Raw genomic sequence first — 17,631 nt, 5'->3', positions numbered from 1 at the left:
GCCCAACTTTCTATTTTCAAGAGAAGAAGGAACAATACATTTGTTTCACAAGAAAATGATTACATTTCTGCTGCTAAAACTCGTGGCATTAGGAGTCATCTGAATTACGTTCAAGGTTAGATGAACTGCGCATGATCAATGCGTCTGAATCATTCATACTGTGAACTTCTGACGTGTTCCTTGCGGTACTTTAAAAGACACGAGTCACTCTTAAGCGACCTGAGAAGTACACAAGACAGTAGCAGAGGCCATACGGAGAGAACACACGACATCCAGCAAATATGGGGAAAGAAGGTTTGTACATTTTCTTTTAAATAAGTACATTCGTATTAGTCACGTATGCATGTAGAAAAAAAAACTTGTTTCCTTACACAATACGAAATTCATGACAGCTAGAAACACGGATGCATAGTTTTGTAAGTTTTCATCTTACATTCATGAACTAAATGTAAATAGGTCTCATTTGTTTTAGATTATTTTTCTTCTAAAATTGTGATTTTATTTCATTCTTTTCAAGTGCATTGTTTTTGCTTTCTTTGGAATTTCAACAGAATATATTGACCAATACGCTTTATATATGTCATGAGTTGGCGTTTATGGCGCACAATGTTTAAGCGTACATACACACATGCATACCTACATTCATAGATACATGCATACATGCATAGTTTGATATGCACTGCGTTTATATTATACATGTAAACGTTAGATTGAGATGGCATACATGAACATGTTTTCTCATGCAGCAGTGAAATCTTGCATTTATTTTTCTATCACTCCGGTCATGTAATGCCGCTGCAGTCATGATGTCAACGCACTGAAAATTACTTTATCAAGGGACGCAACCATTGTCTCTTGCTTGGTTTGATGCAGTAGTTTTCCAAGCAAATGCCGACGCTTTCGGAACTGTAACAAAATAGTTCGTGGAGAAGAGAAACAAATAAATTAAGGTTTTTGCGGGCGCAAGTTGGGGCAACAAAGCTTGACTCACTAATTAAATATGGCTATAAAGCAAACGTGCCAGATTTGGCTTCTAAATGCATTCAAAACTCAAACGTGAAAAAATATATCAAACTAACAGAAAATAAATGTTCCAAACATACAGGTTATCACGTCACTGGCCACAGAAGTCCAACTCTGAACTACCGAAAACATAACAATCAGAACTGCTATGTCAAACACGTTTCATTCTGTTAAACATCCCCATGTACCCATGTGGAATAAAAAATGTACATGCAATCAGAAATGACAAATCATGCACTTACCAATTACCAATCGGGAGGAACCATTTATCCGCCCACACGTTATTCCACAAGCAGATTTCCCTGCAGCATATCATTGCACTACTAATAGCAACATGTGCAATATTTCCAAGACAGAAAATATCAATTTTCCAAGAAACCGTGAACTTGAAAGTTTAGCATATGTAATGGCGTCACTGGGGTGTGTGTGTGTGCTGCCCGCTCCAGGTGACAACAAAATGACTTTCTATAAAAATTGAATTTTTATGCAGGAAGGAGGTCCATGGGAGTGACACCATGAGGTACCGCACATGACTGTCTATAAAATGTTCGAAATTTTGTGCAGGAAGCGGGCCATGAGGGTGACACCACGAACTACCGCACTGGGTGACATCAACCCTAGTGACGCCACCGAGCACGTGGTTTTCAGCTAGACTCTGTATTTGGAGGGACATTCAGACAGTGATAATTTTACAATCGGTATCCACTACAACAGTACGTCAGATTCATCTCAAAAGAACGTGAGGGTTATATACGATAGTGAACAGATCTCTAATTACCCATGAATAATCCAAGGCACGATTACTTGTGCTACATTTCGCTCTTCGTTACGGCTTTTGAGCTGTTTCAGTATAGATCGTTGCATATACACCGTATATATTTTCGAAATTAGAACTGATAATGAAACGTATTCCAAGTAATATCATTTATGGTTAATTTCCAATGACATCCATCGAATTGATAGTACCTCGATCCTAAGAAACGTTTAAATTTAATGTTATTTTCTCACACGTAAAAATTGTTTACTTTGGTTGGACAGGTCACTCCACAGAATTTATTAACACGTATTAATGCACCGTATGGAAACATTTGCACGTGGTTTGCACCTTTTCGCGCCAAAAATAAGTGACAGTTATAAATTGCGTTCTCGCTGTTGGTGGGTGAGGGTTTACAAGTGGTAAATATTGTTGGAATTTACGGAGATCATTCAGATTTTCATAATTTTCGTAAAACATTATAGTGCCTAATTCCCTACAGATGTGAAGAAATAATAGTGATGAATACTGTGTTGAATGTGCTGAACTATATTGCAATTTCTGGGTGATAAAAATAGTCTACGTTGGGGTTTGCATCGAGATTAGGAAGTACCAGTCGCGGGGTTACATTATTTCTCTCCTTCCAAGAGACTTTTCCTCGTGGGGAGACGAATTATATAACCCCGCGACTTGGACTTCCTTGATTCGGGGCGCAAACCTTACCTTAAATTTGATTAATCCGCACAAAGGGCCAATGATCATAGGTCAAGACTTTCCGAAGTATACTGGTCGACGATGACATGGCATGCCTGGATCAAGACACTGAAGTATACCGGTTGACAATGATATAATGGCACGCTTAGATCAAGACATTCTGAAGTATGCAGGTTTAATAAATCGGCACGCTTAGATCAAGACATTCTGAAGTATACCGGTTAGCAATATGGCATTTAGATAAGTCTTACTGAAGTATGCGGGTCGGCAATGATCTTTTTTGCTGGGGTTTTTAATTTTTTAAATTGTGCTGTTTTACAAAATGGCAACACTTTGAATGTTATATGACGAGGCGAAAGGCCATCCCCAGGAAAACTCGACAGCCGATCTTTGCTGATCCAATAGGAAAATATAAATGGTACTAAGCTCGCTTTATTTGAATAATCAACGGTCGGTGAAGTCGGGACACAATATGCGTAGAGCATCATTGTACAGAAATTCCTACATTCCTGCGGTACGACAATCGTGAACCCTTAGTATCAAATGAAGTGATCAAAAGAAGAGTTCCCGGATGTGCCACATTATCGTTATCTTTAACAAGCCAGCTATTGTCCCAGCGAGATATGTCTGAAATCGTTTGACTGGGATAAACAAAAGTTATCAGTTTAAATAACGTTGCGCAAAACACAAATCTTAAGTGTCCTTATTTTATCATTGTATATTTAGCTACTTTTTTTATTAATCTTCTGGGATATGTTCTGGTTTCCTGGATATGTCTGTATTCAGTTTATACAATCCGTTTGTTTTTGGAGGGTTTGTACCATTTCTAGGCATGATTTTTAAAGATATTATTTCATATGGTGATTTGTTTTGGTACTTGAGAACAAGTAATTCAATTTGGGATTAATATTTAAATTGAAATCACACGATAAAGTAATAAATGAAAAGAAAATAAGATTACAAGTCTAACCCTTACAGAAATAAGTATTAATCGATACTAATGGTACACCCTAACAACTACAGTGCATACAAAGACCGGTAAATGTAATGTAAAGACATATTACAGTTCGACAAAAATGGTACGCATCTATTTTTAATGTTGGACGACGTATGACAGTTAGATCCAGGCAATACATACTGAGTTAGGGTTATATCTTTATGAATAATTAACTCTTGTCTAAATGGAAAAGTCCATCGTATCGGTCAAGACCATTCAGGTTTATCGCTTTGTAACATAAGTGAAGAACGTAGATTCTTGTACCATATTTAAGTTGAACTCTTTTACATCAAGATCCACGCAAAGGACGAGGCTAATTCCACGTATTTTGTCTAGAGATATTTGTTTAGTACAGATCGCCAATACACGGAATGTGACAACAACCGTCTTGACATTTATTTACAAAATTAGTAGCAAAGAAATGTCAAAGCAAATTTGCATTGTCATGTAAATTTTTTTTACATGACAATGCACATTTACTTACACCTACCCATCGAGTATAATGGAAATCTTTACCCAATACAGATCTTCACAAAAAGCTGGCCAATGGAGGAACTCTGGTGGTCGCAGAAGGGTATCTATTCGAATTTGAGAGGCGGGGTTACCTCAAGGCTGGCACGTACGTTCCAGAAGTTGTCATAGAACACCCAGAACTTGTCAAGCAACTCCACGAGGAATTCGTGCATGCCGGAAGCGAGGTCTGCCTAGCCTTCACTGTAAGTGTAACACAGGTTACCTAGCAGGTACACAAAATAAAACAATTTTATGATTGACAGCAGGTTATAACCACCCCAGATCGTCGTGTCTGACACTAACCATATATATGATATAAAATGAACATTATCAAATTGAAATCATGTAGCATAAAAGAATCCCAGATCGTTAAGCTACATATTCTTTTAGTCTGCACATTTGGTTACAAAATTCGGACAGCAGCACACAACTTGATGCAATTGTTATATATTAGATGGAACTGAAAAACAACCCTAATAGTTGTTTAACTTGTAGGAAATACACCTATTGACTGATATCGGAGTACAAAAGTAAATTCACATAAAAACAGGCGATGAAAAAGACAGTGCACCACCCACCCACCCCCAATGTTTGAATTTGGCTTCAGGTCGTAGTTTTCCCTTCATTCAACGACTTTACGACAGTAAGACTTTACGACTACGACAGTAAGACTTTACGACTACGAGAGTAAGACTTTACGACAGTCTTTAAACGTGCATATACCATGACTATTGTTCCTCGAATAAATCTAAGGACATTCACAAAACCAGTTTTACACTTGCATGGTTTCTCGTGCTTCATTTGTCAGTTGCAATTAGAGCTGGAGATGGGGGTTTCATACCATGAACCAGAACAAAATAACTAAAATATTGTAGGTCACAATACCTAAAAGAAAAATCCGTTTATTAAAACCTATGTAAATTTACTAAAGTAATCTAAAGCTACCACAAGTCTAGTCATTTTTACACCCTTGATTTGTTCAAGTCCATCCAATAAGTCTATATATGGACCCATGAATCTCGGGTTTATGACTCTATGGTCATAAAGCTATCATAAAGTCGCGTCATTTAGACACCTGAAATCCGTCGTCAAAGTCTTCTAATATGTTTTTATACGTACCGACGAATATCTAGGTTTGACTCTACTTAGCAAATACTTTAATCCCTTAAGTTATAAAATGAAACTTTAGGAGGAACTTCCAGCATTATGAATTCAATCCAGGTTAATCCTAAAACGTTGATCAGTCATCACAGGTGCACTAGAATAATGTTCAGAATGAATTGCAGGTCTTTGAATGAATTAACGTGCAAGCAGTACCGAATATGATAATGTGCCAGCCAGTCTTCATTATTATAATGACATGGTCCAGAACTCCAGTGAATACATTTTACGATAATCCAAGATTATACTTTAGTCCAGAGTCGATGAACACTTTGTAATTAAATGAAAAATCTATTTTAAAAAATTCTGAATTGTATCTAAACACAACTTCAAACACGTCTGCAGACTGATGTTAAAAAGGACATAGAAAATAAGAATAAAATTAATCGATCAGCTTTCGGCTTGTAATGGTTTACATCGTAATATTTTCATACTAGATTCCTGTCGCAGTACTTCAAACGCGACTAGTCGCAATATTCTACGTTGCAATAAACCACACATGACTGAACCATCCAATCAGAAATCATCCAAACTTGTAAATATGTTCGTTATTGCATTTAATTGTAATACTTGTCAAACCCCTATTTCTAGCTCAATCGACAAGAATGCCCCAAACAAAAACCAATATATTCTATACACATGAAAGTGCATTTGCTCTCGGGTCATCTTTTCTCTTGATGTGGGGACCACTCCGGTGGCCTGGTGATAAGAGCTCTACTAACAGCTGCCTCGCTTGGCGCTCAGCATTAATGTTAGGACTGGTCGGCCTGGTGTCAGGATAATGTGACTGGGTGGGACATCATTCTGCATGTCTGCGGCATGATGACCCAGTGCTAGATATCACTATAAACGGCCACACTGCAGACATCGTAGCGATATGACTGAAAAATTGTTAATGCTATGTTAAAAGTAAACACACTTGATGTGCCTAATATGAACGCTGTATTCCTACATAAAATTCTGTCCAATTTTTCTTTTCATTTTGCTGATGATTAGTATGGGGTTGATATCAATCACTGAATAGGAGCTCAGTTAGCATGCACTTCAAGATGTTGCGAAAGTCAATATTAAAGCCATGCACTCAATCTCGGAAGTGAAATAATATCTCTGGTATTTGGTTAATTTTTTTCAGAGAAACGGCACACTGGTGTACCATTTGTCTTTTTAAATAAATGCCTTCAATACCTACATCACTTGCATCAAGGCATTTTGAAATCTGGATCTGAAAGAATTGGTGCACTCGTTATCAAAACATGATTTGTCAGACCAACAAAACTTGGTTCTCTTACTAAACAAATTGTTCAGGGGTTCAACAGTTGTGAAACACATGAGCACAACTCTCGAGCCCATACACAATATTCCATCAGCTGTTTCTCACTAGCAGGCAATAGGGATTCAAAGATAACCTTATCCTTAACTTCTACAGGTTTAACTTGCCTATTATGCCCCATAGTATGTCCTAAAATACAATACAAGCACGACAAAACTATTTTCACTTTGCAAAATTTTCATCCACGGAGTCGATCTGAGTATTTCCGAATGGTTTACAGGTAATCTTTCCACGAGTCTTTGTATATAATGGCTCCATCTATGTATGCATCACTGCCATTTATATCAGATTCTGTCATCTAAATAAAAAGAATGTCATTATATTGAGGTCCATCTGGAGTTGCAAATGCCGAAATTTCTTTTGCTCTTTCCAGGATTGGAAACTGCCAAAATCCTTTCAAAAGCTTCAATTTGGTGACATGTTTTGCATTTCCAATTTGTCGTTGTTGTAGGGTTGAACGCCATTTTGTCGGCGAGTCCTCCATTCGTGGAATTGGAAACGAATCGTGACGCTTAATGTAGTCAGTGATCATCGTTAAGTAATCTGGTTTCGACACCAGAATACACGAACTCCCAATTTTACCTGGTTGAATAAAATCGTCCTCGAACAAATATTGAATTAACTTTTTCAAACATTGCTACTCGAGATTTTTCTTTTATAAGTATTCTATTTCACAGGTATAGAATCCTAGTTTTAATTCCTCTATTTAAAACTTGGAATCTTCTTTCCTGTTCAGAGTCTTCGCATTGTTTTATTTTCACTTTGAAGCAAATTCCACTGGTGATTGCTCTTCAGATATGTGATGAGATGTAGTAAATGCTGCTAATGCGTGGTTTCTGCAAATTCAGTATTTTCTACAAGGTATGTTCTCAGATCTAACGTGCCAACATTGATTGACCAAACATCAAAAATTGGAAGGATAGGTCAGAAAATACTAGTAATTTATATGCTTTAATAAAGTCTTTAATCATGTTTTTACTCTTTATAGTATTATGCTCATCGAGAGAAAATGGCTTTGATTGGAAGAGAAGGCGAGCTCGAAAAAATTAACAGAACAGCTTTAAAAATTGCCCGGGAGGTGGCTGATGCGACTGGTACTCTTATGGCCGGAAATATATGTAACAGCACGGTATACAAGGCCGATGACCCGTCTACTCATGCAATTGTTGCAGGAATGTTCAAGGTGGGACTTGTGCACATATAAGTACATTAGGGCAACATTTCATAGATGAATCAGCGGAGACAAAATTTAAACAAACGTCCTTGAGCTTGAATTTTTGTTTCTAAAGTAATCGTATACAGTATTAGCTGTTGAAATCTGGACGCAAGTATCACCCTTTGCTATGAAGATATACCTATAAAGAATACTTTAGTAAACTTGTAAAAAGTACTTAATGCTATGAATGATAATGTTGTAATCCTGCTTTACAAAATTACTATGGTGTCCTTAATAGTCTATGACAATTTAACTAGACTCTTTCTCGGGGCATGAATTAATTGAAACAAAATTATGGTCTACTTATAGGAACAAGTAGAATGGTGCGTTGAAGAGGGTGCTGACTTTATTGTGGCGGAATCGTACTCAGACTATGGAGAAGCAAAACTTGCTTTGGATGCCATTAAAAAATATGGAAACGGTAAGTAACCACTGGTGGCTATTTCTTTCCCCTCAGAGGGAAATTATAGAGCATTAGCAGCAGATCCTAGAACAAATAGTTTTTTGCTCAAGATCTTTCCTTTTGGTAAGAATGTTTTTGGGGAAGATGTAAAATTCTGTTACAAAATTTAGCAAAATTAAATTCATGTTTATTAATTTTTTGAAGTATTAAGAGCACAAAGTGTACAATTTCAAAACGTTTATACATAACGTCATGTCATCTTGTTTACGTGTATAACCTCCTTTTCATAGGCCTTCCTGCGGTGGTGACATTCTGGGCAGCCATGACGGATGAGACTGGTGATGGCGTACATTTGGCGGAGGCCTGTAAGAGGATAGAAGATGAGGGTGCTGCTGTTGTGGGCTTGAACTGTAGCAGAGGACCGGCCACGATGCTCCCTCTTCTGAAGGAAATCAAGGCTGCATGCAAGGTAAAGTTAATTACTGTTAACCTCGATTTTTTTCTCCTTCCAATACGTTCCCTAATAAGTTGGGAATAAACCTGCTAACTCGCTAATCCGGTCCTACTAAAAGACGAAAATCATAAATTTCATTAGTCAAAGGGCAATAACTCGTACAGATCATCTAGTCTTGGCATCTCCAGGTGTCGCTAATTTTTAGCATCGCTGCTGTACAGGGTAGCATCGTACTGTTTATTCTCAGACAATCCAAACCATTTTTGCTCTCAAGTTGACTAGTCCAGCGTTCCTTGTGGATTTATTGTGCGGATTAATGCTTCTACTGCAGGTTGTATACATTCTTGATCAAATTTCTGCCAAATATGAGTGATTGTTTCACCTTTATTAGAGACTTGGTCCTATTAAGATCATGTCAGAATCTCGTTGACCTCTGCAAAATCATTACTAGTTCGAGTGACCTGGACTTTTTCGCTTGCTGTGTATGTAATAGAGTTGGTTCAGCGAGTTATTAACATGCTGCATTGCTAACTTGTCCGCTGCATTTTCCTTTGTGTAGTTTCAGTAAACCTGTCAATTAAATGCATATTTTCAAAGCATAGTCTACAAGTTTCGAATGCGACGCTGACTTTTTATTTTCCTTCGTAGTAACGGGTAATATATTTATAATAAAGATTTATAAACATGACGAATTACTGACTTGTGCTTCGCTGTCTTAATGTTTGAGCAGAACGTCATAACATGAAAGTCGACCATGACTCGTGTTTGTTTACGAAGTATACGCAGTCTATTATATACAGCGTCTGTAATACGTGGTCAGAGGAAGTATGGGCTACTGTGTTACCTGGTTAGTCGCATTTTGATTTGCTAACCTATGCATTTTCTTGCGTCGTTTCAGGAGAAATGTTAACAAAACGCACGAAATGACGTTCAAAGCAATAGTCCATTCGGCATTAAAGGGAAGGAAAGACGGAATACGTCAGACCGCTCCAATAGCATAGTGGTTAAGAGCGTCCACCTCGGAGGCGGGAGGTCGTGGGTTCGAAACCCGGTCGAGTCATCCCAAAGACTTACAAAAATGGTACTAACAGTGCCTCACTTGGTGCTCATCATTAAGAGGTTAGTGTTAGAACTGGTCGGCCTGGTGTCAGGACAATGTAACTGGATGGGACATCATGCTACGTATGCGGCATGATGCCCCAGTGCTAGATATCACTATAAACTGCCACACTGCAGATATCGTAGCGATATGACTGAAAAATTAAAGCTACGTTAAAAATCCACATCACACACACATACTGAATAAGTCCAGGAATAGTCAACCTACGGTTCGTTGTTGGCGATACAGATTCACTGGGGAGTATTTGCCAATTTTAGGCAGCCCATGTATCTCCCCCTCACCACCACCACCACCCCGGCACACACGGGTCCGACTATGAACTTTTGGGCCTGTAAGTTGGGGCCCATCGGTTCGTACCAGATCAATTGCATCAACCTCCTTATACCACTGCACCGTCATAGGTCATTCAACCATCACAACCATCCAGCACGAGACCTTGTAATAAGACGGACCAGCCAAGTAGTTCGTTGTTTGCATTTCCGATTGATTAGGAGAGTGTTTAGAAAATTTCAGCAAGTCCCACTCCGCATATCTGAGCAAGCCTACCTGACCAGTAAGTCGTGACGCCTAGTGTTTGTACAGTGATAGATCAGCCTAACCTTAATGTCAGTTATGTGCCCTATGACGGGAGATTTCACTGTGAAATCAGTCTGTCTAGTCAGGCCCTTGGAACGGTTTGTACGGATAGCAGGGCCGTCGTTATACCGCCATCTTCCAGGCCGACCAGTCGCCGGGCAAACCACACCACACTCGTGGTCGTGCCCGACTAATGTATGTTCACTGCTTCTCCACAACGGAGAGCTAGTGGCAGTTTCATGGGGATGGAATTGTCGTCATGACACCCGAAATGTCTTCTCCAGATCTATAAATAAACCCAGACTGGTACTCGATCCACCATAATTCGTATCGTACTCTATCTGACCATGGAACGGGCTGAAGTTTAACTTTCAAACCGCCATCTTTGACATTTTATAGGGTGTTGGCTACTTCAAAATGACCTCAATCTCATGCTGCTGCTCTTAAGCCATTGGTAGATCTCTACGAGAGGATGACACGCCATCCATGTGGTTCTTTCCCAAGTCGGCTTGACTTGAGGCTACAGACGACTTTATACAGATATCCCAGTACTTGGCAACAATATATCGGACATGTACATGTCCGCTCGTCTGTTCTGAAGCAGACACATTTGCTCTTTGCCACGTTGGGATGTCTTTGTACCTTCAGTGCTAGGTTGTGTAATTTGCACCTTTCAGATTCGACAGAAACCCGGCAATAACCACGCTTGGGAGGCCACGCCCAGGATTGCTCGGGTCATTGACAAGTGCTGATCACCATACCATGGCCAATACTTTGACGGCTTTGGCCAATTTACACCTGATACTTGTCTCGTATCTTCGCTCCACGTCGCTCAAACTTGTCATACTGTCCCTTTCCGGACGACCTAGCTTGGGTCACCGTTGCGTTGGAGGCAGAATAAAAGTTCGGATGGATCCAGATCTGTATTGCCACGCCACCTTGCGGCACAACCCACACGGGCGTTTAGAACCACTCATCCCTCCACCAATGTGAAGGGATGTTAAATTTCCTCGGGACAGGGAATCTTCTGTCATATTTGCACCAACATCGATCCTTAGGAACCATTTGACCATGAAACCAAATTTTGAGCTCACTGAATCTCAAGTTTTCATCCGAACGGGGAAGGATCAGGTAATTCGGAGGGTTTCTAGTTTCATCCACCTTTCTCCTCTTCACAGATGCAGTCAGATCAGGAGGATGTCTTTTTATAACGGAAGATACGGTCGCTCATCAAAAGAAAAGGCAGTGGAGCTTGTGCAAAGACCAATCCCCGGGGTTTCTGTTCAATGTGAGTTTTTTTTTTTTTTCGGAAAGCAAAACGTTGAGGCTCATCATCATCTTGTCTCCTCGACCAATTTATTGCGCCTCCAAGCTTTAGGACGAGACGGCGAGTTCAATCGTCCTCGTTTCGATAGAACGAGTAGGCTGTCAGCCAAGCACTGACATACATTTTCACATCCCTAATCACCTGGTGTCGTGAAATTGTCTCCTCTTTGCTTACCAGGACACGTTTTACCAGTTCAAATTTCTTTGGCCTCGAGATCAACCTTTGGGCTTTTACAGAGATTATGGATTGTTCTGATCGACATCTACAACGACGGCAGCGTACCTGGACAACAGCCTCCAGAAACATGGTACGTTCTATCATACCCCATGACAGGAGCGATACAATTTCTTTCTTTCTCTCCCCCCTCCCAGTTCTCTTTTAGATCATCCTGGCCTTCTAGTGAACTTGTAAAAGTCAAACTTCCGTCCGTTCCAAACTTTATCTGTATCTAAGCGATACTAATTTATCCATAGTCCAGCCGTATAAAAGAGACGAGACGAGTCTGGGGGAAAATCGCTATCAGACATACCTTCATGCCAATGCTATTACATTGCTAGCATGAATAACTAATCTTTTCAAAGTAATGTGCCTGGGAGAGAATGAAACGGAAAGAGGAATTTGATTCTTACATCCAGTTGTCGCTCAGTGAGTGCCCCAATGACAATGTGCAGTTTGTCCTGCAGAAATCCCTAGCCAATATTTCGTGGATAAAGACTCGAAATGGTATGATTAAAGGATTTGTGTAATCAAGGCCCATGTAACTGTTAATCAATGATAAATGGTTACTTGACAGGTGATGCAAGCTAATCATATAAATCAATAACAAATATCAACCAAATTTACATTGATCAAAACCCTTTGACATTTCACAAGAACAGAATTGACATGTACACGGTGGTCATGAATTTTCATATTCAATTAAAATATTTTAATATTTTGTTTCTACTTCTCTTAAACGTACGAATTATAGACAAAACGTTAATATTAATTCAAAGCGTTCATGGAATTGTGACCTACCTGTAGATTCCCAGCTAAAACGATTCGATGGTACATAAATTTAACAAGAGTACCCTTATATACATGCTTTATTGAGAAACTGGATGGCAATACTTTCAGAGTGAAATTAAACGCCATTAAATATATTAGTCTATAATAATTGAGAAAACAAGTAAAATCCACGAATGCCATGTACAAGAATGTACTGAACGATGTCAATGTACAAAGATGTCTTAATGTTAGTTTACGTAAAAGTTTACGTAAAATCTGTATTAAAAGATCATGGATTTAGATTGAATTGGCATTCGCAATATTTTCCTAATAAACAACGGATATGCATGTTCAGCCATGGAACGCAAACTCATTTTATTTTACAATGGAAACGACTATGGAGATTTTATAAAGTATAAAGACCACACACTGTGTTGAAGATTATCTAATTTCTTTACGAAACACTTTTGCATTATTTACTTTAAACTGAGAACCTCAAACTATCGTTTACCATTTAAAAATGGCACACGGGTGAAATATTCTAGTAACTAAACGATTGTTGACGTGATGCAGCGAGAATATTATTTGATTTTTATTGCATCTTTATTTCAAAATTGAAAGAAAACTACATAAAATATCATAAAATATCATAAAGGTTAAATAGTTTAGTTTTTCAACAGTTCATTTAATTCTAATGTATTGAGCTTTTAAAGTTGTGTTAATTTGTAAAAGCTATAGTCTTGAAATTGAAGAATGGTGGAAATTACATTCTTTAGTAAACATTTGTTTCGTATGATCAATATATCAATTAATAGTGAAATGTATATATTGTGAGCTCAGTTCTTTGTGTATGTCTAATAACATTGATAGTGGAATGTGTATTTTTGTATGATTAATTTATTAAATGCAACATTGTAAATTACGAAATCGTGCATGAAATGTGACTCTTTTATCGTGCTTATTATTTGAGAATTGGGCGAATACATATATTGTATATCCAATTGGCTATACATGCGCAGAATACTCGATCTATTGTATACGTAATTTATTATACATACGCAGAATACACAATTTATTGTATACCAAACTGGTTATAAATACGCAGATTGAAATACAATTATCAGATATATTTCATGGAGATACGTCCATTCACTTTTGACCAATATTCGACCATCCGTTCACCCGATTATCCGAAAGGGGGCCCAGAGTGGCCGAGTGGTCTAAAGCACTCGCCGTTACGGACCACTGCCATCTCACCTATCTGCGTGGGTTCGAGTCTCGGATTCGGCTAATGTGGGCATGTGAGAAAGCTTTTCAGTAGCTTCTCGTGGGTCGGTGGTTCTTTCTGGGGTTTCCCCGTCATCTTCCTCCACCATTTAAACTGGCCGGAAGGTATAGCCTATCGTGTGCTGAAAAATGGCGTTAAACCCTACAACTATTATCCGAAAGAAATCTGTTCAGATATTTTTCCAGGTACTGGACGTTTTACTATAATTCATGATGTCATAAAATGGCATATAATGGCTCTCATTAATAAATCAGAGGTGGGATGAGGGTTAGAAAGATAATACAACTCTTGTGAATCCATAGCAAATATCGAATAATAGTTTAAACGAGAAGGTAGCTAGAAATGATCATAAGGGCCATCCATTTAGTAGTACGCAAAAATCTGGCAAAGCCTGACCCCTACCTGTACACGTGTACTTTTTACGCCCACCCCACCTGCGTATCTACGCTTCACGCCCCCCCCCCCTTTCCAATGATATAGAACGGCCTATATTTAATCCACGCAGAAACGATCAAGGATTAATATTAACGTGTTTAATAAAACAGTGCACCGACGTTGAATATTTGGATGCTTCAAATAAATAAGCTGCGTAACTTTAAAAAGTTTGTCTTGTGTCCGCTAAAATTCACATGCCGACTGAATCAGTCGAACAGGTTACGTATCAGACAAATTATCGATGTCCCCCTCCCCATCCATTTACTATGCGTACGTACATTATCAGTACACGCCCCACCCACCCCAAATACACGAATGTATGCATTTGGGTTAAATTCCCCCTCCCCTCTCCATGCGTACGTACTAAATGGACGACCCCTAATTCCATTTATTTATGAGCAGTCAAGATCGTAACTGTCAGGCCTTTTTATGTCCGGAAAAATAAGGTATTACTATGCGAGGTGCTGTTTTCCACATTGAATCATTGCAATATTATACAAGTTAAATTGTTTCATGTCACTAAATAGTTGCATATTTGTGATGCAATCGATGACAAGGTTACTTTTACATTTTTAAGACCTTCAAATTATGTTCTAATGTATGATTTTATTTATGTAGGGACCAGTCGCTGCGCTTCCCGTCCCTTACCGAACTACCAAGGAAGAACCAACGTTCTTTTGCGTTAGAGCACCGGGAGCAGGTAGTTCTTTCTGAATTCACATGACTTTGAAATGCAGTCGAGATACCATTTCTGTATTAAATCCATTTATGCTCGTATATAAATTGTAGAATACGGAACAACTTCCCGTACAGATCAAGATGTATCATATGTTGCATTTTATTTCATTCCAAAATCAATCACAATATTTACGCTATGTTTACGATATTTTACAGTAGTTATACTCGGACCGGCATTGCATTGTACAGCACTCGTATATCTAAATGTAAAATAAAGTCCAGCAGTCTAGTCAGGCCATCATCGTACAACACTCGTATGTCTAAATGTAAAATAGTCCAGCAGTCTAGTCAGGCCATCATCGTACAACACTCGTATGTCGAAATGTAAAATCCGTACAACACTCCTATATCGAGATGTAAAATAAAGTCCAGCAGTCTAGTCAGGCCATCATTGTACAACACTCGTATGTCTAAATGTAAAATTTTCCAGCAGTCTAGTCAGGCCATCATTATACAACACTCCTATGTCCAAATAGGAAAAAAGTTCAGCAGTCTGAGACATCATTGTGCTAGTAAAACACTTGTATGTATGTATGATAAGATAGTACATTTGCATCCAGAAAACATTATTTTAACACAAATTACAAACACGCACACACACGCAAACACCAGCTACAATTTGTAGAGCTTTGAAAATATATTCATTTACAATTTACCAGCAGCGGTTTTCGCGCGTATTTTGCTTATTTGCCTTTTATCTCTTTTTTTATTTAGATGTGAGGGCATTCCCAGTTGACCTTCCAGCATGTTTGTCCGGTAGGTCTGAAATTCAGCATTTCGCTGAGGCGTGCAAGGAGATGGGCATCCAATACGTGGGCTTATGCTGTGGAAGTTCAAGCCATTACCTCAGAATTGTAGCTGATGTCTATGGCAAAAATCCTCCTGCCAAGAGATACGCTCCAGAGATGTCCAAACATTACATATTTGGTGACAAGGCCAAATTTACTAACTACTACACTGACAAGATTAAATCTCATATTGCAGGCACTGCAGATTAATTTGCACAAAACAGACGAACATCATTTATGAAACGATTTATACTATTTTTGACCGAAATGCAGGAATTAACATAATGTAATTGTACAGAAAACGGAATAAAGCAAACAATAATTAAGTTGATTGTAAAGGAGAGGGTGTTAAAGGCATGATTGCGTGCAAGGGAAATAAGTTCACGATTTCAGATGTCGCGTGGAGTAAGGACATATCCCCGTTCTTCATAGCGAATTAGAGATTTTAATTGCCACAAAGTCGGTGGCGTACAGAATCAATTTCATGATGTTCATGCTATACTTCATCAGATATGACGCTGGCTGGATAAGGAAACATACACGACACGTTAATCATCAAACAGTTGGTGCTGACGGTCAGGAGAAGACTTGGTAATGTCATGACTTTGACACACGGGAAAAGTTGCAAACTGGTCGTCATGCCTGTCAATCGTTCACTTTGTTTAACTAATATTCCTTTATCTTATGTTATTTGTTAATTCGAAATAAATTTATGGATACTTAACATTTATCTTCGTTGGATAGTTACGTTTATCATTACTTTATTTAAATATTTGCAAAACACTAACCTGGTTTTGGTATTTTGCAGCACAGCAACACGTGTAGGGTATTCAGTTCAAGGCAGTTGGAGTAGATTGCCTTGCCCAAAGACGTAACTAATGAATGACACGTAATCCAAGATTTAACTGTTCCATAACCGTCCGTAGTATTGCGAGGTACTTTGGTGACAATGGGAAATCCTATATTGATTTTTCACATGATTAGCATACGGGGCGGCATGGTGACGGGATTTAAATTGTTTAAAATGTACATGGGTCTGAAATTAGGAGTGATGGAGTGATGCGATGAAAACCTCCAGTTTAGTGTCCATAGCTTTCACATAATGGTTAAAGATAATACAGCTACTTATAGTGACCAGTCCAAGTTGTGTACTATCCATGACTTGTCACCTACTATCCAGTACCCAGTCTTCTCACCCATACAACAGAAAACTCCACCTGATCTTACTGACCTTACTTTTCTTATCTCCGTCTGCTTGTCTAAGCCTGGTTGTTTCAGTAATGTTGTCCAGGAGCTATGAATTGTCAAGTAAGCGCCCATTACCGTCGTCTGCTGTTCCTGACTGTTAAAAATCAAACACCAAGGCTATAACAAATTTATCGAAATATTTTAGAAATGAGACGAATCCGACCCTCTTCCCTTCTTCCAACAACAGATGTAAAAGAAAGACTAAAGGCTAGGGAAAAGTTGACTCTTAAATAAATGATGGCAAACATCGCATCAGCTAGGTACCTATTCCACGTATACTAAACATTTTCGGATGAGAATATAATTAGAGAAGGAAAGAATAAATGTGAAACGGTAAGAGATGTTTAGAAGCGGACGATCAATTTGTAGCAAATTTTGCTGTAGACCCATGAAAATTTGAATTCCAAATTGAAAACAGACAGCTAAACCTTCTAGAAGAATATATGCAGAAAATGAAAGACGCTCTGAACGGTGCCAGCACACGACTTCAACAGCATTCAAGATATTACATTTTCGTTCGTTACAACGATTGCAGTGAGAACGAGTCAACAGCGTTGAT

General features: G+C 38.6%; 1 protein-coding gene across 1 annotated transcript; it reads left to right on the top strand.

Moving 5' to 3' along the window:
- Positions 1-140: 140 nt before the first annotated feature.
- LOC149788569 (betaine--homocysteine S-methyltransferase 1-like) lies at positions 141-16,552 on the top strand. The gene is made up of 7 exons (XM_089974614.1): positions 141-294; positions 4,014-4,204; positions 7,481-7,675; positions 8,018-8,129; positions 8,402-8,580; positions 14,917-14,998; positions 15,751-16,552. The coding sequence occupies exons 1-7, from the start codon at positions 282-284 to the stop codon at positions 16,032-16,034; spliced, it is 1,056 nt and encodes a 351-aa protein (XP_089830740.1). The 5' UTR covers positions 141-281; the 3' UTR covers positions 16,035-16,552.
- Positions 16,553-17,631: the final 1,079 nt, after the last annotated feature.

This window comes from Sinohyriopsis cumingii, chromosome 11, assembly GCF_028554795.1.
Source record: "Sinohyriopsis cumingii isolate HCF-2022 chromosome 11, ASM2855479v2, whole genome shotgun sequence".
NCBI lineage: Eukaryota > Metazoa > Mollusca > Bivalvia > Unionida > Unionidae > Sinohyriopsis > Sinohyriopsis cumingii.
The sequence above is the reverse complement of the archived record's forward strand: the minus strand, read 5'-3'. Positions and strand labels throughout refer to the sequence as shown.